Source organism: Nesoenas mayeri (genome assembly GCF_963082525.1).
Source record: "Nesoenas mayeri genome assembly, chromosome: 7".
Classification (NCBI taxonomy): domain Eukaryota; kingdom Metazoa; phylum Chordata; class Aves; order Columbiformes; family Columbidae; genus Nesoenas; species Nesoenas mayeri.
The window spans coordinates 25,388,516-25,416,033 of NC_137551.1; the positions used below are offsets into that span (position 1 = coordinate 25,388,516).

General features: G+C 55.3%; 3 protein-coding genes across 6 annotated transcripts in view; 2 read left to right on the forward strand and 1 right to left on the reverse strand.

Moving 5' to 3' along the window:
• Positions 1–1,623: 1,623 nt before the first annotated feature.
• Positions 1,624–13,398, forward strand: LOC308042657 (prominin-1-A-like; the record flags this gene model as incomplete). The annotated part of the gene is made up of 24 exons (XM_080348243.1): positions 1,624–1,753; positions 2,982–3,046; positions 3,244–3,449; positions 3,885–4,005; positions 4,164–4,227; positions 4,655–4,744; positions 5,016–5,206; positions 5,288–5,362; positions 5,698–5,761; positions 6,032–6,191; positions 6,458–6,610; positions 7,514–7,637; positions 7,786–7,877; positions 8,092–8,176; positions 8,293–8,436; positions 8,689–8,760; positions 8,962–9,072; positions 9,202–9,255; positions 9,577–9,657; positions 9,966–10,034; positions 10,127–10,216; positions 10,485–10,597; positions 11,666–11,683; positions 12,843–13,398. 24 exons carry the CDS (start codon positions 1,624–1,626, stop codon positions 12,892–12,894), a joined length of 2,424 nt encoding a protein of 807 aa, XP_080204369.1. The 3' UTR covers positions 12,895–13,398.
• A 1,878-nt stretch (positions 13,399–15,276) lies between these two features.
• Positions 15,277–19,304, reverse strand: HPS6 (HPS6 biogenesis of lysosomal organelles complex 2 subunit 3). The gene is made up of 2 exons (XM_080347391.1): positions 19,178–19,304; positions 15,277–18,908 (listed from the first exon to the last, which is right to left on the reverse strand). The coding sequence occupies exon 2, from the start codon at positions 18,891–18,893 to the stop codon at positions 16,434–16,436; it is 2,460 nt and encodes an 819-aa protein (XP_080203517.1). The 5' UTR covers positions 18,894–18,908; positions 19,178–19,304; the 3' UTR covers positions 15,277–16,433.
• A 286-nt stretch (positions 19,305–19,590) lies between these two features.
• ARMH3 (armadillo like helical domain containing 3) overlaps positions 19,591–27,518 on the forward strand; it is a 128,818-nt gene continuing 120,890 nt past the window's right edge. For 2 of the 4 annotated variants that reach the window (XM_080347392.1, XM_080347395.1), the window contains exons 1-3: positions 19,591–19,695; positions 26,821–26,932; positions 27,399–27,455. In XM_080347392.1, the coding sequence (XP_080203518.1) occupies positions 26,831–26,932; positions 27,399–27,455 (159 nt within the window). In that variant the 5' untranslated portion in view covers positions 19,591–19,695; positions 26,821–26,830. Of the gene's footprint in view, positions 19,696–19,806; positions 20,082–22,766; positions 22,780–26,820; positions 26,933–27,398; positions 27,456–27,518 lie in introns of those variants that run through there. The other 2 variants (XM_080347394.1, XM_080347393.1) reach the window with 2 other exon arrangements.

Here is a 27,518-nt window from a genome sequence, read left to right on the forward strand (position 1 = left end):
CTCAGACTCCCCACTGGTGCCTGTCCAAAACCACATGGTGCCCCACGCAGGGACACAGGGCTGAGACAAGGGCCAAGGATCATGCTGGGGACACTGACTGTCCTGGGGAGGTGTAGGGCACAGCTGAGGGCTGGCATGGGGAGCTCTGGGCACAGGGGCTGTAGCAGGGTGGGCTGTTGGAGGGGCCAGCGCTGGGTCTCTGTGGGGCAGAGAGGGAGCCTCACCTGTGCATGGAGCAGATGGGCTGGGCACTGGGGGCCGGGGTCTCTCCCCGGTGGGACACGGCAGGAGCTGGGGTCTCTGGGGGCTGATGTAGCATGTCAGAATGGGATGGGGCAGGAGCAGGGGTCCCCTCGGAGCGGTGGCGGGGTGCCAAGGCTCAGCGGAGCGGGTGCAGGGGCGTCCCTCCCGACAGAGGCGGGGGCCGGGGCAGCCGCACTCCCCGGACAGACCCCGGGGGGCCGGGACGGAAGGGGCGGCCCAGCCCGGCCATGCCCATCCCTCCCGGGGCCGCCCGCGCCGTGGTCTTGGTGCGGAGCCGTGCCGAGCCGAGCCGCAGAGCTCCCGCCGCCGAGACGCGATCCCCGGGGCAGCCGCCCCGCGCCCACCGGGTGCGTCCGCAGCACAACCAGGAGAGACCTCCGGCCTCCCCACCCTGCCTCCGGCCGTGGGTCTCAGACCCGGGCGGGACCCTGGCGGTGGAGCGCGGGCTGAGGACCACGGGGCGGTGGCGTGGGAGACCTCGGCGGGCGGGGAGGGGGGGATGGAGCGGGGCAGGCGCTGGCAGACCTCCAGCCTCGGAGGAAAAATCCTGTCTGGGGGTCCCTGAGGCTGTCCCCTGCTTGGGAGGGTCAGGGTGTTCGTGGAAAATGCCGGGTTTGATGCAATGCCCCATTTGGGAAGGTTTTTTTAAACGCAAACCCGGGTTCTGTGGCCAGAGCTGGTTTGTGCTGAAACTGTGGCTGGCCAAGCACACCCCATCCCAAAGGGATGCAGCTGGTGCTGGGGTGGAGCAGGCGCGGTGGGTGCCCTCGGGATCCTCACGGGTCACCCTCGGGACAGGAGGAAACCAGAAAGAGCACGGGAACTCGCGGAGGGGTTTCTCCCTGGTGCCTGGGTTGGGACGGGCTGGTGGTGACCCTGACCTGGGTATGGAGAGGCAACCCAGGGTGGCCGGGTGCCAGGAGGTGGCAGGGGCAGGGTGGGGCAATCCCAGCATTGACGCCTTCCCCGGCAAGCAGCTTCTCAGCAATCACAGCTGAAACTTAAACAAACCATAAAGCCCCAAGGGGCTGACACTGTGTAGCTGAGCCCTGCAGCAGACCTGTGTGCGCAGAGGTGCCAGAGGAAAGGGTAAGTGCTTCGTCTCTGCTTCATCCCCCACAGCCCCTCTGGTCACTTGTGTGCACCTCCTGCCTGGCCCCCCACGCTGCTGCCCCTGGGACTCCCCGTCCCTCCTCGGTGCTCTCCCACAGTTCTTTTCCTTCCGGGCAGGAGCTGGCAGGTGCCTGATTATTTTCTCGCTGCATTTCCTGCTCAGAGGTAGGGTAGGCTGGGTGGCCCCACGCCCCAACGACACTGACAGCTCCTCTCTGTGCCCAGGCACCCACCAGAGGTGCTGCAATGGAGCTGGGGAACATCTCGCAGCCTGTGTACGGCCCTGGCCCCGAGGCGCCCAGGAGCAGCACCCCAGGCCTGGTGGGGATGGTTCATGGCTTCCTGCGGCTGGTGCAGCCCAACGCCCTGCCCGTAGGTGGGTAATAGTGATGGGGGGCTGGCGATGGGGTGGGGGTGCTGCTTGGAGCTGCTGGGTCCTGGTTCAGCCTGAGCCCTACTGCACTGGTGACTGTCCATCCAGCATTTAAATGCCGGGGTACTGGGTTAGGAGAGGTAGGATTGGGGGGCAAATGGAATCCCTGAGGACTGCAAGTTGTGTCCTGCCCATGTCCCATCACAACTAGGGGACAGTCTCAGGTGGGCCCCAGGAGGCCCCAGGACAGGCTTTGGTGGCAGAGTCCTGCCGCATCCTCCCTGGAGATAACTTCATCCCAGGCACCAACAAAAACCTCACACTGCTTGTGAGTTTGGGAGGTCCTTGCCTGGGTCTCTGTGCTTGCAAGTGACAAAGCACGCTTAGGCAGGACTCGGTTTGGGGCCACCAAGAGCAGCATGTACCCATGCCAGCACCCACACGGCAGTGCTGCAGGTACCCCCTGTGCAACACCTTGCTTGCCAACACTTGCCCCCCCTCCTTCACTCCTGAGGGGATGTGCTGGCACAGCCTGGCACAAGTGATGCCAGGACCCTGCGGCTGCTCGATGTCCCTGGGGCGAGTGCTGCCCACATCGCGGGGGTTTGCCACTCTGGCTGCTGGCATTTGTGCTTCCTACTTCGCTGGGCTCAGCCCCTGCTTGCCGGCAACGGACAGGCAAATGTGTGGCTGGCAAACAATGGGGTGGCTTTGTGGCTTTGTGTCACACAGATACCAGGGTACAATCACACAGTACTGTGTACTGACACAGCTTTTAGTGAGGCCATGGGGCATGGGCAGGGTGAGCCCTGGCAATGAAAGAGGCAGCACGGTGGAGGGGAACTTTGCCCCAGCACCTATCCCGTGCTTGCAGTGCCAGCTCAGCATCTGCCTGGGGCCGGGCTGCCAAGGTGGTGGTAGGAGCATCCTTCCCCGAGCCTGCACCCAGGGCATGCTGCAGGGGGGGACCCTTGCTCTGTGGACCCCTGAGAGCCTGGGGGCTGGCAGCGCTTTTCCTGGGTGCAAAAGTGCCGTGTGACACAATGGCCAGAGAGGGACAGCTGGAAGGGAGAAATGTGCCATGCACTCACAGCCACTTTGAGCTGCAGCGCTGAAGGTGATATGCAGTGCTGAGAGCCTCTCTCTGGGCTGAGCGGGGTGTGGGGCCCTCCTGGAGAGCCCCCCAGGGACCAGCACCTGCTCACAGCCCTCTCTGCTCCTTGTCCTCCAGAACTCATTGCAGATTTTGGGCAGTCACAGAGTGAGAAGGCCATCGGGAAGGAGCAAGTCGAGGAGGTGAGCGGGGAGCCAGGAGCCCCACACCACCATGGGCTGGGGGATGCCGGTGGGTGTTGCTCTGAGGCTGAGCCGTGGGTGCTGGGCAACACCCTAGGGAGAACCATTCTGCCCTGTGGGGGTCTGGACAGGACCTTAGAGCTGGGAAACCTTCAGGGGCACCAGTGTTATGCTGCCTCACATTCTTCCTCCCCCAGCTGCTGATCTATGAAATGGGTTTCCTGGTCTGTACGGCCATTGGGCTCCTCTTCATCATCCTTGTGCCCCTGGTGGGATGCTGCTTCTGCTGCTGCCGCTGCTGCGGGAACTGTGGGGGCCGCATGTACCAGAAGCAGGACCGGCGGACGGGCTGCCGGCGCCAGGCGCTCTGGGTCTCCGTCCTGCTGGTCTCTGCTCTCCTCCTGTGAGTGCACTGACTGGGAGACTCCGGATGGGACCCGGGGGAGGGTGGAAAGGCCGGTGCTTGGCGGCTGTGCCAGGAAGCTGCCATTGTTCACAGGGGCTGATCCCAGCAGGACCAGACAAAGGAGAGGAAGCAGCATTAGTGGGGAGCTGGCCCCAGGGGGCTGTGCCTTGACACGGCGCAGACCCTTTCCAACAGCTTCCCTGCAGGGAAATACGGGTGCACCAGGCTCTCTTGTACTTCAGTTTTCCATGTCCCTTCTGTCTGGTCCCTTGGCTGTGCGCAGGGCACTGTTTGGATGCTCTGGAAGCATGGCTCAGAGTTGTACTCTGGACCCTGCAGCCTGGGGTCGGTGCTGGGGGATTTAGAGGGTCCTGGGAGGGAGTATTGGGACTGAGCTCTTCGTGTGCTGACCTTGCCTTCCTTCCCTTGTAGGGCTGGTGATGTCTGCGCCTTCATCAGCAACACCCGCTTCTCCCAGGCTGTGCATGGCACCTTCCCCAATGTCAACAACACCGTGGACAATGCCCACACCTACCTGGCCTCCATCCCCCAGGCATGCCTGGTCCTTCTACCCTGGCTGGGGTGCCTGATGGGGCGCAAGGGGCCAAGCAGGGAGAGCAGTCCAAATAGCCCCCTTGGGAAGGTTAACAGTGGGGCTGGAGGTGGGGAAGGGTCCTCCCCTGCACTGACACCCTATCTCTGTCCCTGCAGCAAGTCAATTTTATCATCAACAGCAGCGATATCCCGCTGGGCCATGCCAACCACAGCCTCCAGGGTGAGAGTGTGCAGCAGAGGCGGGCTGGAGCATCCCTGTGCACCTCAGCGAGCTGCTCCAGCAGGGCTAGGGGTGCTTGGGGACCAGGGTGGCTGGGGGTTCTGTGTGGCTATGCCTCACTGCCTTGCAGATGGTTGCTGGCCCTGGGAGTCACCGGGCTGGTTCTCATGGGGATGTCTAATAGGAGTGGGTTTGGGGGCTCCTCCAGGCTCTTGCTCTGCTCCAGCTGCTGCTTTTCCCCATTCAGGCTGCTCTCTGGGGAGGGTGATGCAAGTGGTGGCAGGATGGGGGTGTCCCTTCTGCCCTCACCTGGGGAGTGGATGTGGCATGGGGTCCTGGAGGTGGGGTTGGTGGTTTTGGCAGTTTCCCTGCAAGTCCCAGGGCCTCAGGGGTCCCATCACTGACACCGTCTCTCTTATATCTGCAGACATTGGGCCCAACCTGGGTGGCATGATCATCTCAGGCATCAGGAGCAGCATGGATGAGGCTCTGGGATCCCTCCAGGGCCTCTTGCAAGGTAGTGGCAACCATCCCTGGGTGGCTGGCAAGGTCTCAGAGGGGATCTGGGGGAACAGCAGTGCTGAGAGCTGGAGTACATGCATGTTTGCATAAGGCCCCCAGGGATGAGGGTCTGTCTGGCCTCCCAGCTGCAGCCTGGGCCAAATGCTGGGAGTTTGGGGGGTGCCCCTATGTTGCATGTTTTGATGGATCCCTGAGGTTCAGCTGGGTGAGGATAAACCCCCACCACACTGGCAGGATGAGGCCCTGAGCCCCCCCCATCTCCCCAGGGATGGAGACGCTGGCGGCCACATTTGTCAGCATTGCTGACACTCGCTCGCACCTTGAGGAGCTGCAGAGCAACTACAGCCAGCAGCTGGCCAGCCTGCGGGACGGCCTCAACCAGAGCCTGCAGCGCTGCGGCCACCCCTGCGGCAACGTGTCCCTGGGCGGCCTTGCCTTCAGCACCAACTTCACCTTGGTGAGGAGCAGCAGGGTGCAGAGTCCCCCACAGCCCCTTCCCCAGCCCCCGCAGCCCTGTGACCCCAGGCTCTCCCTGCAGATCCCCAGTGTGGAGCAGCAGCTGGAGGTGCTGGATGGTGTGTCTGACTCCAACATAACAGCTGATTTAGAGGAGGTAAGTAGAGAAGGTAAGTGGTCCCCCTTTGCACCCAGGTACAGGGCTGGATGCTCCTGGTGCTGCTGGGGCTGTGCTGCAAGGGGGTGGCTTGGGAAGAGCCCCACCAAGAGTTAATTGCTGTTGCATGGAGGGATGTGCTGGTTGAATGTTTGCCTTGACTGGAGCCTGCCCGCTGTCCCCGCCAACCATGGGTTATAGCATGGTCAGGGCTGGGTGCTGGGGGAACCCTGGCTGTCCTGAGCCACTGGGATCTGGGGATGGAGGGGATGCACTGCTCAGCCCTGGGCTGTGGGCAGGGACATGAGCTATATGCTGTGTCCCCCCAAACGCAGGTTAACAGCACGCTGTACAGGATCCCTGCCAAGGTGCAAGAGCAGTCCCAGGACGTTGTGACAAGTAAGCAGGGCTTTGTGCCCCATGTGCTGAATTCCCCCTCTCTCAAGGCTCTCATCCCATCTCTGCCTGCAGCCCTCCCCTGCTGCCACCCCACTGCCTGCAGCCCTGACTGTCCCCAAGTCCCCATGTGCTGTCATGCTGATGCCATCCTTGGCCAAAACCACCATCTTACCATCCTTTCTGAGTCCCTGCTGCCCCAGGCTCACCTGCCCCAGATGAGCAGGACCAGAGCAGCAGTTCACAGCACCAACCTGTCTCCATCCCCTGCAGAGACCCAGGACCAGCTGGGCCTCATCAAGCAGGAGATCAGGAGCTTGCAGGAGCAGTTGCCGCTCCTGGATGTGGAGGAGAATGTTGGGACCTTTTTGAGCAATGCCACGTCGGTGCTGGAGAAGTACAGGGAGCCGACCATCAGCGTGGATTGGCTCAGGTGGGCGAGGGGTTGCTGGATCGCCTGGCTCCCTTGTCTGGAGAGGCTCACACTCTTCATCCTCCAGTTGCTGGAGCTGGGGCTTGCTCAGTGGTGGGGCTGTGGGTGCTGGGTAGCCAGAGATCTGCCTGGCAGCCACCCATGCCCCTTCTTTGCCAAGGCTCCTGGGAGCTTTCTCCTCCCTGAGACAGCAGCTAATGTGATGCCGGGCACTGCTCAGGGTGCCAGGTCCTGCTGTCTGACTCCTGCCCCTCCTCTTGCCCTAGGTGGAGCGTGTGTGTCCTCCTGTGCTGCACGGTGCTGCTGGTGGTTCTCTGCAATGTCATGGGACTGCTGCTGGGACCCCTGGGGCTGAAGGAAAGTGTGCTGCCCACACAGCGCAGCTGTGTCTCCAATGCTGGCGGGAACTTCTTCATGGCGTGAGGATGCATGTGGGAGCTGTGGGATGGGTGGGCAGGGGTGGCCTGAGGATGCTCAACTCCCAAATAATCAAATTACTGCAGCTTAATGACCTGCCCCCTGGCAACTCACCATGCAGGTGGTGAATGCAAGGGTAAAATATGGTGCTGGTGAAAGGCATTCGAGTAGAGGACATTTGTCTCTTGCTAGTGGGGGCCTGGCAGCATGTGCCTGGTCCTGTGGCTCTGTTGGGGGGTGGTGGCTTGCAAAGCTGGGGGAAGCCATGTTGGGGTCCAAGACCCAGGGTACAGCCTGGCTGTGCTCTGGGGGCCGAAGGCAGAGTGGAGACATGCTTGTGGGAATGGTGGAGCTTCCCAGCATTGCTGTGGGGGCAAGGGATGTGAAGGTCTTGGCTGGAGGCAATGCCAGCATTGATGAGAGTAATGAAGCTGGTGAAGGGTCTGGAGCACAAGTCTGATGAGGAGTTGCTGAGGGACCTGGGGCTGTTTAGCCTGGAGAAAAGGAAGCTGAGGTGAGACCTTATAGGTCTCTACAGCTACCTGAAAGGAGGTTGTAGCATGGAGGATGTTGGTCTTTTCTCCCAAGCAGCAAGTGATAAGACAAGAGAAAATGGCCTCAGGTTGGGCAAGGGGAGATTTTGATTGGATATTAGGAAAAAATTCCTTTACAGAAAGTGTTGTCAGGCATTGGAACAGGCTGCCCAGGGAAGTGGTTGAGTCACCATCCATGGACATGTTTAAAAGATGTATAGATGAGGTTCTTAGGGACATGGTTTAGTGTCAGTGTTGGGTTAATGGTTGAACTTCATGATCTTGAGGGTCTCGTCCAACCATAATGATTTTATGATTCTATAATGCCGGGGTGCAGGGCCTCGGGTGCTGACAGCATCTCTGTCCTGGCAGAGGGGTTGGCTTCAGCTTCATCTTCTCCTGGCTGCTGATGCTGCTGGTGCTGATCACCTTTGTGCTGGGGGGGAACACCTACATGCTCGTCTGTGAGTCCTGGCGCAACCAGCAGCTCTTCCAGGTGAGGTCCCTGTGGGGAGACACCCCTGCCTGGAGCCACTGACGCCTTTCTGAGGGCTACTGGTGGAGCAGAGGCAGGGCTGGCTGCTTTGGGATGCTCTTCCCAGGTGTCCTGTCCTGTCTAGTTTCTCCATCTCTTTTGCTCTCAGCTTGTGGACACCCCTGGCTTGATCCCTGGCTTCAACCTGTCAGAACTGTTGGGCCAGGAGGGTGGCACAACAAACTTCTCAGAGATTTACAGGTGAGTCCCAGCCCCAGCACTGCATCTTTGGGTAGGGGTACAGCTGCTCAGCTCCCACAGAAGCTCCCCAGGATGGGGACAGCTTGCCCTGTGGGCAGGTGCCAATGCCAGGGAAGGAGCAAGGTGTGACTTGCCCATGTGGGTGAGGACATGCTCCTGGGAGGGGGTGGCTCTCTCCTGCCCCATTTTCACCCCCATGCCCCCCTTCCTGCAGGCAGTGCCAGCAAGACACTGCCCTTTGGCAAGTGCTGCACCTGGACCAGAGCGTGTCCCTGGATGAGCTCTTGAACATCAGCCAAGTGAGCGCAGAGGTGCCAGGGTCTGGGGGACCAGAGCTTGGGCATGCAGGGCTGGTGCTGGGGTGACAGTGATAAGACAGCACCATTCCCAATCATGGTTTCCCTCACTCTGGCAGTACACAGGAGAGATCTCCACAGCCTTTGAGAAGGTGAACATCACCCTGAGCCCCATCTTGCTGCTCAAAGAGAGCCAGAGAGACTTGCTGCTGAACGCCAGCCGGGCAGGGCAGCCCCCCAATTTCACCTCCACCCTGGAGCAGGTGGGCTGGGGACAGCCTAGTGTTGGGATGGGAGGTCCTGATGTGTATTAAGGGGTTTCACTGCCCTTCACGGTTTTGGGAGTCCTACTGCAGGCTCCCAGAGTGTCCCTTGCCGTCTGTCTCACTTCTTAGGGCAACTGGGCACCTCCTCCACCTGGGGGGCTCTGGTTCCACTCTGTCCCACAGGGGTGGGGTACGGCCCGCCATGGGCAGCACTCCCCATTCTCATGGCTCTGTCTCTGCCTTTTCCAGCTGGATCAGAGTGTAACACAGGGAAGCCTCTTGGATCTGGCCACAGAGCTGGAGCAGCTGGCAGACAATGGGGTGAGAGCCCATGGCACCCCAGGGCCATGGCCACCCTGTCCCCAAAGCCACTGGCCATGGCGACTCCTCCACAGATCTGCCTGGGTGTCAAGGGGAGGCAAAGCTGTTCACCCTCGCCCAGCTCTCTTCCCCAGCCTGGCCCCCCATCAGGTGGCCATGTTGGGGCAGGGACCCCGTGCTTGGGGGTACTGCTGACTGCAGCTCCTCCAGGGCACAGGTATGGAAGAGACTGTGAAAGTGGAGCTGAAGGATTATGCTCGCCAGCTGAGGGAGCTGGGCAAGGAGATACAGACGAGCTTCTCTGGGCCACTGGTGAGTGATTCTGGGGTTGGAAGGTCCTGGGGGTTTTGGCTTGGGCTGCCCCAGGGCTCAGAGTCTGCTGATGAGGTCTCAGCTGAGCTGTGGGGTCTGTGCCTCCAACCCCCCTCTCTCCATCCTCAGCAAAGCCTGAAGGAGAACATCCACTCGGTGCAGAGTGGGGCTGCCCAGCTCAAGGTAAGCTGTACAAGAGGGGCTTCTGAGCGCATCCCAGTCTGGAGCACCCTGCAAAGTGGCCTTGAGGTCCCACAGTGTAGACCTGCAGTCTGGAGGGCTGGTGGCTGCTGTGGGACTCCCCAGACATGCACTGTAGGGGCTGCTCATGGGGCAGAGGGAGGCGGCCAATGCCACAGCACTCAGATGCATCCAGCATGTGACTACTGGGGATACCGCAGCTCAGAGACACCATGTTACAAGCATTGCTGCTGGGTGGGACGAGGGGGAGATGTGGGGACCCCACTTCCCCCAACACATTTCTGAGAGCACCTTGCACCTCAGGCACAGACGGAGGCCGCACTGGATAAAGTCAGCAAAACCCAGGAGTTCCTGGAGAGGGAGATGGCAAACATCATCAAGAACGTGAGCTCACCTTGCCCCGCTGCTGGGCCAGCTGGTGGGAATGTGACCAGATCCCCACACCAAGACCTCCCTCTGCGGAGGGATGCCAAGCAATATCTGTTTGCTTGTCCTGCCTTGTTGCCCTCCCCAGGGGTCCCCCGTGCCCCTGGGTGCCCACTTCCTTTATGGCAAGGGGCTGGGGTGGGTGGGGGCTTGCAACCCTGTTGCTGCTGAGTTGAGGTGCTTTGACAGCCCTGATCCTCGCATGGGGGGACATGGGGCATGGAGTAGGCTGGGGATGCAGCCTGTCTCTGGTTGCCTGATCCCAGGAGACGTGGGCCTTCCTGGAGCAGCTGTTGGACTTCTTTGAGACCTACATCTCCTGGGCCAAGAGCAGCGTGAGTTGAGCATTCATCAATGGGGTTAAGGGGAGGACAGGCTCTAGGGTTATGGGGGACACTGACATATCTGGTCCTCACTGTGTGCTCAGCTGACGGGAGATGTGGCACGTTGCAAGCCCATAGCTCAGACCCTGGATAACGTGGAGGCCATCACCTGCAACTACATCCTGGACTCTCTGGTAAGCGGGCCCATGGTGTGAGGCGTGACGTGTATGTGGTGGGTGGCAATGAAGTCCCCTTGACCCCTTCCAAACAGAATGAGGGGTACCCATCTCTGTCCTGAGCAAGTAGGGCTCAGCATCTCCCTGGTACACTCCTGTGGCTGAGAGCAAAGGCCAGGCTGTGAGAAGAGGTGTGTGGGGGGGGTGTCATTGTGAGGGGGGCAGGAAGCAGATGAGGCTTTTCCAGTCAGTGTCAAGGCTCTGATGGCTCTTCCCTCACACCCAGAACGCCTTCTGGTTCAGCCTGGGATGGTGCACCTTCTTCCTGCTGCCCAGCATCATCCTGGCTGTGAGACTTGCTAAGTTTTACCGCCGCATGGACGTTGCTGATGTCTACAGGTGAGGAGCCACCCATTGCCTGTGACCGCACTGGGTGCTGATCCTAAAGTAATGTGGGCTGGCAGGGACCAGGTAGGGGGCTTGGGACCTTCAGCCTCCAAGAATGGAGAAGTTTTGGAGCAGATCCTGGCTCTGCCTACTCTGCAACCCTCCTCTGGGCAGCTGAATGTGACCTCCCCTTCTGAGGAAGGAGCCCAGCTTGTCTGGCAGGGCTGCAGCCCCCAGCCTGGCTCAGGTCTCTGCCACAAAACTTACTCTGCTTTGCACCATGTTTTTGTGCTGGAGCTCCAAAATGGGAGTACAGCTGGATGCTGTGCAGAACGCAACACACGGTGTGGTTGGTGTCGCTGCCACGAGGGTGCAGTGCTCACTCATGCTCCGGTGGCCACCAGCACCCCAGGGTTGCTCCCCAGCCCTCTGGGACCCTTTCCCGGTCCCTCTGGGGCCCCCTGATCAACAGCCCGACCTCCAGTGCAGCCACCAGCCCCTGAGGTAGTCAGCAGTTCCCAGCTGGGTTCCAGCTGCAGAGGGCTATGGCTTGGCCCTGCAGTGCACCTGGTTTGCTGGGGGGGGTTCCCCTGCTCCAGCCCCCACGTACCACCCCGCTGGACCAGTGCGAGGGTGTATGTGGTGTGTGGGGGACGTGGTGCTGAGCCAGGCTGTGCCCTGCCCACAGTGTGCCCAGGGTCCTCACCAGTGGCCCCAGTGCCTGTCATTTCCTTTGGGCTGGAGACATGGGCTCACCTGCCAGGGAAACTTGGGGTGACTGAAATGGTGGCACAGGGCAGCTGTGTGCCACCAAGCTGGTGAATGTGGGGCCCCACTTTGCCTGTCGGGGGAAGGAGGAGTGATGCTCTGGGGGCAGCAATGCTTTAGGAGGCTGTAGGAGCCCATGTTCTGTGTCCAGATGGGGCAGCTGGGATGGAAGGGACCATAGCACTCTGCAGCCCAGATGTCTTCCTTGTGTGCCCTGGGGGAGACCCTGTCCCACCAGGAGTTGCTGGGCTGCCCCATGAGGCATCTTCTTGCCCCACTGAAGCTGTCCCCTCTTTTTTTATTTCCCTCCAGGAATGAAACGTTGGAGCTGTAAGTAGCAGTGCTGGGTCCCTGGAGGGGGGAAGGAGGGTGGGCAGCTGCTGTGGCATGAGAGGCAACAGGGCACAGAGGGAGGGGGGCGAGGAGGGGAACAGGGCGCAGAGGGAGCGGGGTGAGGAGGGGAACAGGGCAAATGCAGGCCAAGGAGGGTACTGGTACCAGGGCAGTAACTCCTCTTTCCTCAACCCTATCTTGGGCCCAGCCACAGCTCCCCCAACAAGAAGCCCAAATGGCCTTTGGGAGTTGCTTGTGGCAAGAATTTTTTTAAGTTTGATGTTGTGACTAAATAATACAAGCTAAAATTACATCTGGCATTCAAGTGTTTTAAACAATGGTCAGATAGTGAGTCTGGTTATTTCTAGAGCTCTGCTGTGGTCACTTAAGAACTGCAAGTACACTGGCAGAACTGTACCATTGAAAACCATTAAGTGTGAATGCACAGTGCCAGACTAGCTCACAGCTTACATCCATGCAACTTGTTTCAGCATCTAGTTACAGCTATAACTGGCCACGGTTTAAAACATGATTTATAATGCTTTTGGTTACTATGTGCTAAAAAGATTAAAATTTCAGACACACAAATCTAGATGATAGGTTGGCCAGCACTTCCACATACTTTTTATTCCTCATTTTAACTAAGGAAATAATATTATTAATTTAATTTATATAAAAATACAATTTCCAAAGATCCCCTCAGTACTATCTGAGATAAATAAGGAAAACTAACAAGAGGGGATATGGTGATAAAAAAGATGGGTGAAGAAATAACCCTTTTGTGGGAAAGCTTAGATTCTTCATGTAACATGTCTCTCTGCCTTCTGATAACATAGAAAAAATGTGGAAGAAGTCTTTACAATCAAAAAGACAAATACAAAAAGTTGTAAAAATGAGAAGAATGGAGTGGGAAGGTGGGACCTGAGCAGTGTGGACTGTTCTGGGGTCCCCTCATCATCTCCCCACACTCCTCAGTTTTTGGGTGCTTCTTGCTCCCAGCCTCCCCAAGCTGGTGGGGTGGAGGAATCTTCTTACCGTCTTTCCTGTAGTGGTGGGTGAGAGGAGTGGGATGACACTTGGCCATCCCAATGCATCCTGGTCTGTCCCTTGTTCCTTTCTGGGGCTGGGGGTGATGTAGGTGATCTTGGTTTTGCAGGCCACCCACCTTCAACTTTTACAAAATCCCCCGGCCATCCACAAGGCATTAGCCCCCGTTGCCCACAGCACAGGCACAGAATAGATGGACACGGCTGCCCGTCTGCTGCACCTTCTCCCTGGGTTCTGGGGAGCAGGTTGAGAACCCCACCTGAAACCCGGTCCCCAATTCCCAATATGTGATGATACTCTGGTAGGTGTGGGAGGGGGGCTGACCCTTGCACTGTTCCAGGTTGGGACTTCACCACCCCCACACTAGACCCCTTGGGCTCGGGGCAGCTTGTACTGTCCATGCCACTGCAGCCTGTGCTGCTGGACAGCAGGAACCTGCTCGTCCATTCCCCTCGCTTGAAAAATGTGACTATTTATTTTTGCAAGATGCCTGACTCTTTCTGAGGCTGTGATTTTTTTTTTTTTGTGTCAGACAATAAATGGGGTGTTTGTGCACACTGAAGACATGTGGCTGAGCTCTTCATGTCCAGCTGCGATGGAAGGACACAAGGGTAGGGGCAGGGTGGGTTCCCCACTGCTGGGACTGTGCTTGGGACTGGAGAGTTTTTGCTGGGGTCCCCAAGCGTGACCTGCCCACAGCCCACCCTTGGAGTCCTGGCCCAGCCCATGGCCCAGTGTCACCAAGGCTGGGTGACAATCCCCTCACCAGGCAGCCCTTTGCACCTGTGGCTGGGTGGGTACTTCCCTGGGAAAAGCCATGCCAAAAGCTCCCTGTCCATGAGGTGCCCCCATGGTGCACAGGCACTTCCCTGTGCCCTCTGGTGATCCTGCTAGGTGTCATCTGTGGGTTTCCAGTTAGTTTATGGGGTGCCTGCAGCCCGCATCTCCCTCCATCTACTGGGTATGGTGGCATGGGGACTGTGAGTCCACCCCCACATGTCCCACACTGGTGCGTGGCATGGATGGCCACGACAGCTGCACGCACAGGTGAGCCAAGGGCTACTCGGTCCGCAAGTGTGGTGAGGTGAGCCATGGTTGTTGCTCAGTGCTGCTCCTTGGCACAAGCACAGGGACCATCCCAAAAGCTGGGTCAGGCATGTGGGAACAAACCTGAGCAGCTTGACTCATTTCTTTCATTGAAAAGTCTAAGTGTCTCTGGAATGAGCAAGTGGGCCAAGCTGACCAGCTCACTCTCTGCTATATGCATCTGCTTTGGTGCTTTTTCCATTTGCGTTCAGATCTTCTGATCACTATTTTCTCCGTTCAGGCGTTATCTGAAGCTGTACCGGCCATACCTCCTGCTATCTCCCCCAGCACCCATCTTGCCCGCAAAGAGAACCCTGTGCTTTCCTATCACCCAGCTGAATCTGTCGTGTGCTGGCTCAGCCCCTCCTCCCCCAGGGATGGCCCCACCCTTTCTGCTTCTCGGGATGGACTTCCTGGTAGCCCCTCAAGAGCCTTTAGCTCCGTTTTGTCTCTGCTTGCTCTGCCTTTGCTCTCCCCCACCCCAAATCCTCAGCCTCCCGAGTTGTGACTATTTCGTGCTTGACTACAGCTTGCATGTAGCAGTTTCCATCCCTAAGCCCCAGGCTGTCTCCAACCGCAGCATGTTCCCTTTTTCCTCTTCCCTTGCCGTGCCCTGGGGACAGTAGCTGCGCAGGACTGCTGTGACTTCAGCTTCTGCTCGCTGGCTTTGCGGGTGCTGCTCCCCACTCTGCTCAGCCTCCAGCTGCGGCCTTTTCTTCTCGCCAACAGCCAGCCAGTCTCTAGAGAACTGTTGCAGCAGTTCCTCTTCCCCTTTGCCAGATCATTTTCCACCACAGGGACTTTCTGCGGCTGAGCTCTCGTCTGGGGGAGGCCCTGCCGCACCTTTAAAGCAGTTTGACAAACAAGGATCCCTCCGACAGCAGTTCTGCCACTGCGTGCCCAGGGCAGCTGACTCCTGCTGGGGTCAGCCTGTTGCTCCCTGTTGCTGGTTTTCCAGCCAGGAACAAGGGGAGGCTTTGCAGCTCTTGAGAAAAAACTCCCCTTTCCCCAACCCTATCTTGGGCCCAGCCACAGCTCCCCCAACAAGAAGCCCAAATGGCCTTTGGGAGTTGCTTGTGGCACCAAACAGCTGCAGAGAGGATGGGAGCGAAGCCCAGGTAGGTCTTCTTACTCCCAGCACTGTGTGGGCTTGCCTTTGCTGAGCTGTGCACTGCCTGGAGTGGCACGTATGAGACAGTCACCCACCTGCTGGTGCAGTCCTGCCTCCACGGCTTCGCAGTGGTAAAGGGCTGAGTGCTGTGGAGGGAATGGGCTGTCCAGGCACAGCTGCATCTCTGAGCCCAGCACATCCCAGCAGTGACTCATGCCAGGCAGTACCACGGTGAGTTAAGCTTGGCCACTTTTTACCAGAAACAAAACAAAACTACCCTCTTCCTGAGAGTGTGCATCCTCACAACATCCACCACTGCCCCAGCACTGCTTTAGGAACCTTTATTTTTTAAAAGAAGTCTGTTTTGCACACTGAACTCCACTCTCAAGAGGACTAATGCAGGTAAATCCTCCCCATCCCAGCCAGGCTCTGCCAGCCCAGCAAGGCAAGAGAGAGCTCCTTCACACCATAGCCCTGAAATGCAAGGGCAAAGCCACCGCCAGGGTCTCTCTCTCTCAGAGGGGGCCAGGCAGTGAGCACTGGAGAGAGGCTGGAACCTGGATCTTCCTGCATGACTGCTCTCAAGTTACACTGACTTTGCAAACAGAGGCACAATATGAGCCAGACAACCCTGACAAAGCCCCTTTGTGTGCAAAGGGCAAAGGTAGAGGAGATGGGAACAGAAGGCCCGGGCGTCCTGCAGCATAATCTAAGCTTTCACAAAGGAAAGGAGAAACAGGGCCAGCCCCAAGCTTGCACAGGCTGCTGCCAGCTTCTCAGCTCAGAAGAGAGTTTGGGTACCGCCTGGGATAGAGAGATAAGGGAATTAAGCTGCTCTCTTCAGCTAAGTAGCTGCAATCAGTCACAGCTACAGGACTGATCCCAGAGGAATTGCAGCGAGACAGCACAGAATGCTGCAGCTGCCAGCGTGTGTGCTGGGATCCCCAGTACCATGGAGCTGCCCCATGCTGGCATTTAGCATCTGAGCCCAGAGCAGCAGGACTGTGACCCCATTGCAAGGAACATGCCCAGTTTCTCACAGGCAGAGCTGGGAGGCAGCACCCAACCCACTGAGCAAAGAATTTGGGGGGAAAGACTGTGCGTCCCTGCCCACCAACCCACCACCACTCCTAGAGGATCAGGGAAGTAGAAGTGAAATTATAAAGGAGCCAAGCAGACTGAAAACAAAGTGCTTTGGGCAGGGAGCAGTTCTGTAGTCCTGTAGTGCCGTCAGCACTTTCATCTGCAGATGCACCTGGCATTTGCTCCTCTACCAGGGAACACGCAATTGCACTTGCTAGAAAGAGCCAGAAAACTTGTCCCAGCTTCAGGTGAGGTCCCCCAACCCCTGCCACCCAACCAACTCTTCGAGATGCTTCTGCAGGGAGGCTTCAGAAAGGAGCAGGCTTCCACACTGCCAGGCAGGGCAGGATTTCCTGAGGTGGATGTGGCTTTCCCCTCATCCTGCACCCAAAGCTCGGGGTCCCGTTGTGCTTCCCCCCTTCACGCAGTGTCACCCTGTGCCAGTGCAGAGGGGGAGGAAGTCCTTGCCATGGGTGGCTGAGGGGCATCATCAGCCACTGCTTTTGAGGGGATCTTGTGTTCTCGGGGTGGGGTAGGAGGGGGGAAGGTGGGGCTCTGCAAGGCATCAGAGTACATCTCATCCTGAGTGCTGGGATGCTGCACAACCCTTAGCAGCAGCGGCTTGAGCAAACCAACCGTCAGCTGGTTCCCATCGCTGGAGAAGGGCACTGGGTCCTCCTGGGAGTGAGGGAGGTGCTGCAGGACCACAGTGAGGATGTCAGAGGCAGTGAGCTCAGCGGGGCACAGTGGCCACAGTGTGTCCAGATAAGGGTCCAGCTCCCGGTGCTGGGCAAACTCTGCCAGCAGTGTGGTGAATATCTCCTTTTTAAGCAAGGGGCTGAGCTTGGAGAACTTCTCTGCCACCTCCACCACCCGCTGCCACTGCTTCAGGCCAATGAGAAGGTGCAGAGCTTGCAGCACAGCCTTAGGCCTCTTGCTACAGAGCAGCAGTTCGAGCTCCATCTCATCATCTGCTTCGCTGCGCTTGTTCGTCCTGGCCAGCACTCCCAGTGCTCTCTTGTATAGCGGCACCCGGCCCTCTGGGCCCTCCTTGCTGCCGTACGGCCAAGAGATGCTAACGTACTGCTGGGTCAGCTCCACAAAACTGGGCAGCCACTTGGGTTTGAACCTCAGGAAGGAGGCACAGATGAGCTCAAAGAGCGGTACCACACCATTTGGACCCACTTCCTCTTGCTGTGGCCCTCCCAGGACCTTCTTCCACACCTCCGGCGTGGCTCTGGCCACCAATAGGCCATCCCCATTCTGCTGTAGCTGCAGGCAGCTCCTTGTGGCTTTCCAGGCAGCCTTGGGAAAGGAGGCAAAGATAGAATTCAGGTAGGCCAAGTTGTCCTTGTCCATATCAGAGTGCAAAACACGGCTGATCTCCTGCTCTACCAGCTCCTCACAGTAGCTTTCCACCTCACTCTCTGGGGCACACACTACACAGGTCTTGAGAAGCTCCAAGCTCATGTAGCTCTGCAGCTCCAGGCTCATTGTGCTCAACAGCTTGGCATAAGTGTCCTGGAGGCCTCGACGTGGCTTCTGCTTCTGGCGGAGGCTGTGCTGCAAGATGGCAGCAAGGGCCACAGGAGCCTGGAACACACCACCTTTCTTCAACTTCTCCACTGTCAGCTTGGAGCTGCTAAGGCTCCTTCTCTGGTAGTATCTGCAGGCCTCCTCAAACACCATGTCCACCAGGCATGGCTCAGGCCTGCTGCTGTCCTCAGGTTTGGAGAAGCTAAAGCTGTAGATGCCAGTTTGAGTGAGGAGCTGGATGCTGTCCTCCTCTCCCGGAGACTCCAGGAAATGCACTTCTTTCATGCTCAGGATTTTCTTTTCTATGAGCCTTCCACTGTTCTGGTCAATGAGGTACAGGACCCCAGCCAGCACGCAGGCCAGGATGCTGCCAAAAGTCCTCAGCTGTACAGGACTTCCTTGTGCCAGGGGACCCCCCTCTAGGTCAAAGATATGCCTCTGGGAACCATCTGGCTCCACCACGTTCACAGCACCCTTCCTGCTCACCAGCAGCAGACTCCCACTGTTGGACACAGTGGAGGTGTGAATGTCCAGAGGTGCTAAACCTGAGAGAAGACCCACAGAGCCAAGCAGGAGCTTCCTGAAGTCTGACTCGCTGCTGGAGCACAGCACCTTGCTGTGGACAAAGCCTGCGGAGGGGGCTGTCATGGTGAGCTTTGCCTTCTCAGGATGCCAGACGAGGAGGAATTTGGAAGTGGTGGCAAAGCTGGCAGTGGCAGGCATCAGGAAGACGTGCTGCGGGGAGGCCAGGACCTGATACTCAGGGCTGTTGTGCAGGACTATTCTCATGGTGCCAAGCCGCACACCTTGTTCCTCCACCTCCAGAGCCCGCGTGCAGACACAGAACATAAAGGCACACTTGTTCATGTCCAAGGGGGCATCCAGGGGAGGCCTCTCCTCACACCACACCAGGCTGGCTCCCTGGCTGCACACGGAGACGATTCGTGCCCGGGCACCCTGGCAGAGCTCCAGTGTCTGCAACAGCTGCCAGCCCATGGCCACCGTGAAGTACCAGACCTCGGTCCGGCCGTGCTCCCACACAAGGGCCAGTGCCCAGGAGCCCAGCGTGACAGGGCTCTGCAGGAAGAGCAGTCCCACCGGGGCTGGCTGGGGCGGCTGCCAGCTCCTCTCTAGGTCGGCTCCGCCGATGCCGTGGCGCTGGAAGGCCACCAGCCGGGGCAGGGAGGGCGGCCGGCTCTTCTGCAGGACCAGAAGGTGCTGCCCATCGGGGCTGGAGCTGACGTGCTTGGGCTCCTCTCCCTGGCGCAGCAGCTCCTGCAGCCGGTGGCCTCGGCTGAAGTCGCTGAAGTCGGAGACTCGCCGCAGCATCTCGGCCCGCTTCATCCTGGGGCACCCGCCCTGGTCACCGAGAGCAAGTTCCAGGGGGGGCCCGGAGCTGCTGCTGCCGCGGAGCCCCCCCTAGATCCCCCCGTTCCCCGGGGTCTCTGGAGACCCTCCAGCCCCAGGAACCCCCCGGGGACGCTCCTCTCGCGGCGAGCCGGTTCCGCGGGCACCAAACCCCCGGGTACCTGCCGCACCCCCGGCTCCCCACCTTCGCCCGAGGGACTCCCCGCCGCCCCAGGCATTCGCGAGACCCCTCCCTCCCGCCGGGACCCCGCGGGGCCTACCTGCCGCGGCGGCTGCCTGCCGGGCTGGGCCGCCCCTCCGCCGGGGTCGGGCCAGTGGCGGCTCGGCGGGCTCGGCAGGACGCCGGCGCTGCGCAATCACGAGGCGGCGGGCTTCCGGGCACAGCCGCGCCGCGCCGGGCTGGGCTGCCCCTCTCCTACTTCCGTCGCCGGTGTGGGGAGGGCGGCGGCGCCGCGGCCCGGGGGCGGCATGGGCGGCCTCGTAGGCGGAGGGGCCATTTTCTATCGAGGGGCAGGGGTGTCAGTCTCCTCAGGGAGAGGCGAGTCCCGTGTGCCCCGGGGAGGAGTCTCTCTGCCGCTGCCCTTGCTCGTCTCGCCTGCGGCTGTCGCCGGAAACCGGTGCTGGGGCCGCCCGGGGAACCGGCGGGCGGCGAGTCCCGGCGCTGACAGCGCCCCCCGCCCACCCTAGATGCCGGCGGCGCTAGGACCGCGCGGCTCAGCCCCCTTCAGAGCGCATGCGCAGCGCCTGCGCAGTGGGAAGGGGATCGGCTCGGCCGCAGGTAAGTGCTGGGGCTCGGGGGGTGGAACAGGCCCCCCCACCTCGCGGGGCCAGGCCACGCCCCCGCCGCCCCCCGGAGCGGCCGCCTCGGCCCGGGCCTGCGCTCGGGGAGCGGGCGGCACCGGCGGCTCTGCCGGCCCAGGGGATCTCCGCGGGGCGGGGGCGCTGCCCGCCGCCGGTGGCCGCGTCGGGGTGTCCCGCAGACCCGGCTGTCGGGGCCACTGGGGAGCCAAGCCCGCCCGCTGGGCAGCCGGTGCTGGCGGCACCTCGCTGGGGGTTCGGCTTTGCTGCGGCCGCTCTCCCGGGCCGCTGAGGCTGGGCCGTGCCGGAGCCCCTCGCTGCCCGCCGTGTCCTGCCCGAGGCCCGGCCGCCTCCTGGCACCTGCGGGTGAGCGGGAGTGATTTAGTACGGGTCTGTGGCTTAAGAGGCTGTGGGGCCTTTCCCGCTCCTGCAGCGCAGCCGGTACCGGTGTCCACACGTTACTGCCGCGTTGTCCCAGTAAGTGCTGGGCTGCCCGGGCCTTGGGCTCGGCTGGTCCTGGGCCGCAGTGTCAGCTGGCTGCTGGAATGGGTTGGGTTCAAGGTAACTCTTTCTAGGAAAAGAACGAGCAGGACATATTTTTTGACCCCTGGTCATTCTAATTACCAGGTTTACCTCACCGTCCTGTGGGCACTTGTGTTAAGTGAAGCAGAGAGGAGCTGTAAACAATAGCAGAGGAGTGGGAGCTTGTTATGTGTATGGTGCTAAAGGCAGAGGCAGGTTGCTACCTAAGCAAACTCGCAGCCTCAGTCAAAACCCTGTTGTGTGTGTCACCATAAGAAAGTTTGCTTTTAAGCAGAGGCTGTAATCTGAATATATTACGAGAGCCAATTTGGGCTGAGCAGGTGGGTGGAATATGCAAAGCAGTAAGATGATTTGGATCGCTGTGATATATGGTGATTGTAGTTCAACAGCTGTTTGAGCTCTAGTAGGAAGTGTTACAAAAAATTTTAAGAGGAGTTTCAGAGGGGGAAAAGGACATCTGTTTGGTTTTCCAATAATAATAGCGTAATCATCTGTCTTTGAGCACTTGTTGCTATGTGTGGAGGAACTCTGCAGGCAGGGTATATAGAATGTAAAAATGTTAAAGAGCTATTGGCTAGTCTGCACAAAAGAAACAGTGAGGCTTTAATGAGCTGCTAGGCTAGGCATTCATCTGCTCACCACCCCTGCAGACACACCAGGCAGCCACATAGACATCCCTCAGGAGGGAAGGGGTCAGCTTCTCTCAGAGTTGCTGAGTTCTGGCTTCCTGGTGCTTATTTGTTTTTTAAAGAACTTATATCTTTTTATGTTTGTGTTTTTTCCTCCTGAGTGCTTGTGCTACTAACGGTCCATGCCTCAAAAATGTTACTTCTCTGCAGTTTTACCTCTCTGTCTAGATGTGGCTCTACTCTGTGTTTTCTTAGAAGGTAGCAGCTTCCTCAGAAGTCAGGGCCAAGGTCATGCAGCTCTGCTGTGTTCACTGTGGGCCTTGGGTCCACACTGACAGCTGAAACCCTGGGGAAAAGGGCAGGGAAGGTTACCAGGAAAGTGTTTATCTTCAGAAAGAAGACATTTGAAAAGGTTTCTGAGTGGCATAAGCTTTTTAAGTTTGGGTGCAAAGGCCATGCGGAATATTTCACGGTTAAACTAGGTGGGATGGGTTCTGATGGGCTTGGAACATGAAAACTCAAAGACACTTTCTGATATTAGAGAACTGAGCATTGTATCTGAGAATACAGAAAGGAAAGGAGATGAAATGAAAAAATTAATTTGGAAAAATGGTGTGAACAGATGGAAGTGGAAGCATGTGACGTTTGTGTAGATGGACTTGACAGGAAGAAGCTTAACTAGTTCATGGTGTGAATTTGATGGATTGGGTGTTATTTTAACTGGACAGTTAGAAGTGAAAGGCAATTATGGATGAAGTGTTAAAAATGTAACTTGGATGTTATTCTTTTATATCATTGCTAAAGCAGGTGTGGTGGAAGGAAGTCTGTGGTTCTGTCTGCATCAGGAAGCTGCTTTTCCTGTTTTTCAAGGAGAGAAAATTAAGTTAGTCTTGGTGGAACTTTAAATTGTACTATGTAGAAGCACATACACCACTACTTCTCTCAGCGGGATGGAGGGACTTGCTAGTAAAAATGCAAATACTGGGACTGTGCTTGAGATTGTTGCTTTGTACTGCAGAGAAGTAAGTAGGATCTATGTGGGCTTTTGTCATCTGCACACCCTCAGAATGTATTTCTTGTTATATACTGCGTGAAGGCACCTGTTAATTCTTCTATGTGGATCCAAGGCTTGTGTGCTGTGTGTGTCACCATTTCCCTTCTTGATGGGTTGGGCACTTTACAGTTGTCAAGGAAGGTACAGTCTGAGCAGTTTTCATTCCAATGGACAGTATACAAATAAAGTCGTAAAGAATGGATGAAACATAAAAGCAGTATGGACCTCCTGTCATGAACCGTAACTGCTAACATGAGAGTTGGCATAGCATAAGCTGCAAAAGGGCTTCTAGCGGAAACTTGGTCACAGTGGTTCCTAAAGCCCTGACAAAATCTGGCCCAACGTGTTCCTTCTCTCTAGTTTTCAGTAGTGGTCTGCCAGGATGCTGCTCGGTGGTCCAGGGGGTTTCGATCCTGGAGCTTTAATTCAGTCAAGACGCTGTCTGTGCATTGGGATTTGTACACCTGTGTGCACAGTGCAGACTGTTGCTTCTGGTCATGGACCAGTGCTGGAACCTGTGTTTTAACTGCCCGTTGCTCAGGTCTGATATTCACTCTGCAGATTCATCACATGGATTGAGTGCAAGATTTTCCTGGAACTGCGCTGAGAAGTTTAATAACTACTTGGCTTATAATGTGTTGCTTTAGAAGCTGTAGGTTAACTTCTAGCAGTTTTATCTCCCCTTCTCTTGTATGATCGGGATCTTTTTTGCACAACTTTCCTTTAGACTTGAGTGATATACCTGCAAAATGCCTTGAAAGGCAAAGTGGGATCACACTGGGTCCCAGGTGCGGGTGGTTGGTGGTGTGGCAATTACTACCTTGAAATACCTAAACAGGTGAGTCCAATCTTTGTAGCTGTGGCAAGCCAAGGAATATTGGATTCTAAGGGCGAAAGTACCTCAGTTCTTATTCAGAGTCTTCATAAATATTGACTGAGGTCTGTGGCTTTGGCATTAATACACTAATATAGATCACATTGTTTCCACTGCCTTTTTCAGATAGGGAATAAGTGGTTTGCTAAGTAAGTCAATATGTGAAAATACTATTTTATGTCATCTGTTTGTATTCTTTTTATTTAGCCAAGAAGCGTTACTGTGTATTTTTTGAGGCACCCATACTGAAAAAAATATTCTTACTGTTTGGTTGTATGTGGGGTTTGTGTATATGCATCTGTAATCTTGAAGAGTTTCAGGTTTGTTAGCCTAGGCAATTAAATGCAAAATACATTGCTTGAATGGCTGCATGCAAAATTATAGAAGTTATAATTTTTGGATCCTGATGTGGTTACAGTGTAGATGTGCATTAGTGTTGTGTTCTCTGCAGTAGTATTTTTACTCTTATAAGATGATCTATGTAGTAAAAATGTCTAGTATGGGAGCCGAGTGACAGTGTGGACCAGCCACAGTTTTCAGTGTGCACGCGTCTGGGTAAACCTCAGACTTAAAATGTCAAGTTAATTTATCCTGTGGGTATCCTAACAAAAAGCTGACAGATCCCTTCATCAGAATGTCACATGTTTGGTTGGAATCTCTGCTATGAGTTCTGGAATGAAATGGAAAGGAGGTGGATGGTTGGATGTGCTCATCCCTTTCTTTCTGACCGGATCAGCTGATCCTGGGGTTGATGGTAGATAAAGCAAGAATTGGCCTGAACTTCTCTTTGCCACGGCTTTTATCTTTCTGCCTTTGAGCTGCCAAGACTCATGTTCTGCCTCTGTCGAGGTTTCTTTTAGTTCCAGATGAAGCATCTTGCTGTTCCAGCAGTCCCTGTGCATGTGCTCCTCTTGGCCCCGAGGGCTGGTTCTCCCGTGCAGTGACTGCGGCAGGTTCACTCGGCAGCATGTGTTAATGGGACTGACCTACTGTCAGGATAAATTATCCGTTTGAGCCTACAATGTGGAAAATGCAGTGATGCTTTTAAAATGTGATGCATTTAAAGGATAATTGTTAAACATATTCAGTGTGTTTTTCATAAGCTGTCACGGCGTCCTGATAATTTGACACCTCTACAACATAGTTATGGATGTTTTTTGCATTTGACTGTTGTTTTCTGCAGCTGCCTAGAAGGTCCCCATTAGCAAAATGGAGTTTCCTGTTTCTGTCTTTATGACATCTTGAAAATGTAATTGCATAAAGTGAAAAGAAAAAGCCATTTGTACAGCCTGATCATCATAGGTTATGAAACAAGCACAGCCTAATAAAGCGTTGGCATGAAAGGCAACTTTTACTTTTCTCCCCTTGCTCCTCCATATGCTCATTTGTAGAACAGCAAATTACAAACAAGAACATTATTTAATCCTTGCCTCTAGCAGTCTTCTTTGTATGTGCTCTGTGCAGCTTTGGTGAAGAGAATATGAATCCTAAGTCCCATTTTGACAGACACTAGAATTTTCACATGATCATGCCATCCCTGTGATGCTCACCCAGCATCAAGCCTTTGTGTCTTGTGGGATTTAGATTTTTTCTGTCTTTATGGAAATGTAGGAGAAGCATGAAAATGCAGCCCTCAAAGTTCAGGGACTAAGCAGAGTGTATTGATCCCTTCCCATTCATATACACAGTTGATGTGAGAACGCTGACCTAGAAGCACTGGGAGTTAGTTTATTGGTTTTGACGTTGGGATTCATTAGCTGTAATTCAATTAGAAGCATGCTGATGGATGTGTTTGTATGCTTGGGCTGGCGGCTGCTTTAGATTCAGAAACCTACAATTCTAGTTGGGAAATTGTTTTGTGCAATCTTGGGTAAGATTTGTATTGCTAGGCTAAAAGTGACATCATTCTTCATTTGGTTTTTAATAGATTTCTCCCTGTTTCCAATTATGTTTCTAATTAGAATAATGTCTTATTTCCCATGACAGTTTAAAAATAATGCTGTAAAAGAGAAGCTATCAAGATGATTGAATAATGTTTTCTTTTGTGTTTATTAGACTGAAACCTTTTTCCGTCTTAATTGGATATATAGACCTACTAGGCTACAATAATTTCTGTGTTTACAGAAGATTAAAGTGCAGTGGTTGTTAATCTCAGGCCTGTTTCCATTCTCACCCCAGCACACACACCAGCCAGCTGTGCATATTCCCCTCCTGGAGGGCAGCAAGAACACCTCTCCCCCTTCCTACAGAAATCTCAGCTTTTCAGGTGTGGGATCTGCTGCTCTCTGTCCTACTCTCTCCTTCCCCACCCAGGCAAATCTCTTGCCTTTCATACCTGGGATAGGGTCTTTTGCAGCTGCAGTGTTTCTCCTGCCCCAAAGAGGTTTTCCTGCTGTTTGGAACTGAGATTTATGGCTCAAGGGATGGATGTGTGAAAAACCTCCTCTGGGAGCATGGAAAGTCTTAGTTGAGAACATAGTTGTAGTCTAAGACAATCAAAAGCTGTGTGCAGTGGAAAGAATGCAGAAGAGATCTGGAGCTGGTATTCAGTAGTTGCTGGAACCTGCTCTTTGAGGGAAACGTGCAGTGGTTGTGGAAGGGGCTCAGGTGGTCTGGGAGCCGAAGGCTGAATCCAAAGCTGTCTCCGCGGCTGCCAGCTCAGGAAGCTCTGGGGAGTTGGAGACTGCACTGAACTTACCTCTCTGTGCATAATTTAGCGTGGCTGAGTGCAGCTGCCACAAGAGCTTGCCCATGGTTTTCTGGAGCATGACTTAAGCCTCTGCCTGAGGTGTGCCACTGTTGTGTGAGTAATTGCCTTTGGAGGAATGGGAGAAAGGTTGGGAGCTCAGAGATGCGAGAAGGGAGGGCATTCCCTTTCTGCTAAGTATGTCTGACAGTGCTGAAGTGTTGGAGGAGGTTAGAACAGTGTTAAAGCTGCGATACTTGCCAGAGAAGCCTGTTGATGCAGATAAATACATATTTGCAAGGTCAGAGTGGTGATGTGCTTTGTAGCATCAGACATGAGGTCGAGAGTACATGGCAAGTCGTGTTCAGACTCTCAGCCCTTGGAATGGGTTGACTGTCAGAAGGTTCAGGACTACAGCCGGGGCTGTTAGTTTGTGTAACAGATCATTTGGTAATAACGATACTTCCTTTCCATTTTTTTTTTAAGTGGGATAACCAGTAACCATGAGACACCACTTAATTATAGTAAAACCTGTTTGTGTTTCTAGAAACCCGTTTCTTGTCAAATGGATCAGGAAATTCATCTGTTAAAAAAAAAAAAAATCCCTGCAAAGCTGTGTCCATGTGTTCCTTCATCCTCCTCCCAAAACTGAGCCACTTGTGATGTTTTTGAGGCTGGGCTGCTTCTCTGGCTTGATTTGCAGAGCAGCTGGCATAGGTGAGGGGTGCCAAGGTGCAGAGGTAGGGATGAGTGAGGGTGGCAGGAGTGCTTTAGGGAGGCTTTGCAGCCAAGTGTTTCCTAATGTTGGACGTCGCCTCAGAGTGCAAAAGCAGAATTTGAAGTGCTTTGGTAGGCAGCAAATTAAACAGATAAGAGAAGTCTCAGGAGCTTTTTGTCACAAGATATCCTTGAGGCTTGACCAGCGTCAAAAAGCACTTTATATCAATTTGATAACAAGCATCACAGTTCATACAACGAGTTAAAAAAAATTACAGTTTTGTAGATGTCAGCTGCATTTGTCTGGATCATGAATCAGTTTCTGACAGAGAAGAATTAAGAAAATTGATCTGTAAGCAGCTTATTCTGTGTCTTTCTGTAGCTGGACTTTTGCTTCTTTCTTTGAAAGGGATGTGGGACTAGATGGTGCCTTTGATCTGATTTCTTATCTGGTATAGTTTTTAAAGCCCCTACTTTCAGCTTGTGAGAGACTACTAGTATTTCAGTGCAGTGAAAAAGTCTTTCATGGTTGAGGCAGGCCAGATATGTCTTGAAGAAAAGTTCAAGTTTCCTTAGCCTTTTTTGTCTGTTTTTACCTTCAGGGTATACAGCATGGCCCAAACAGAGAAGAAAGGTGGGCTGCTCCGGAAATCTTCAGCCTCCAAGAAGCCATTGAAGGAGAAGGTTGTGTTGATGTATGATGAGATTTTCATGGTAAGACTTGAGCATCTCTTTATTTCAAAAGCATTGTGTTAAATTTTCTTGGTTTAGTTTGTGCTGAGGGCTCTGCATGGCATATTCTTTTCTGGACTGCATGGTGTGGGCCCACACTTCAGGCTCTCCTGCTGTCATGCAAAGATCTGCATCCTGCTCTCTTCCTTAATGTCACCTTGACCTATTGTCTATCAGGACCATATGTGATCTATGGGAAGTCACGACTTCTCACGTATTTATCAAAAAATAATCCAGAAAATAAACAGAGGCATCCCAAGTGGGAACTGCTTCTGTTTGTCCTATTTCTTGGAGTCTGTGTAGTAGACAGAATTGTGTACTGTGAGACCACTTGGTCATCCAGTGGGATGATGCTGGCTCTGAGTTACTTGTGGTAATGATTTTCTTTAAATTCTGCCTGAATGATTTATTTGTGTTTGCTCTCATGGCTGTTCCTTTTCCCTTTCAGACAGAGGACCCCAGTAAATGCAACCCGAGGTTTTGGGAGGAGCTCTTTCTGATGAAGGTAACAGGAATTGAACATCCTCTGATTTGCTGCTGCTGTTCTGCCTATGGCGTGACAGACTGT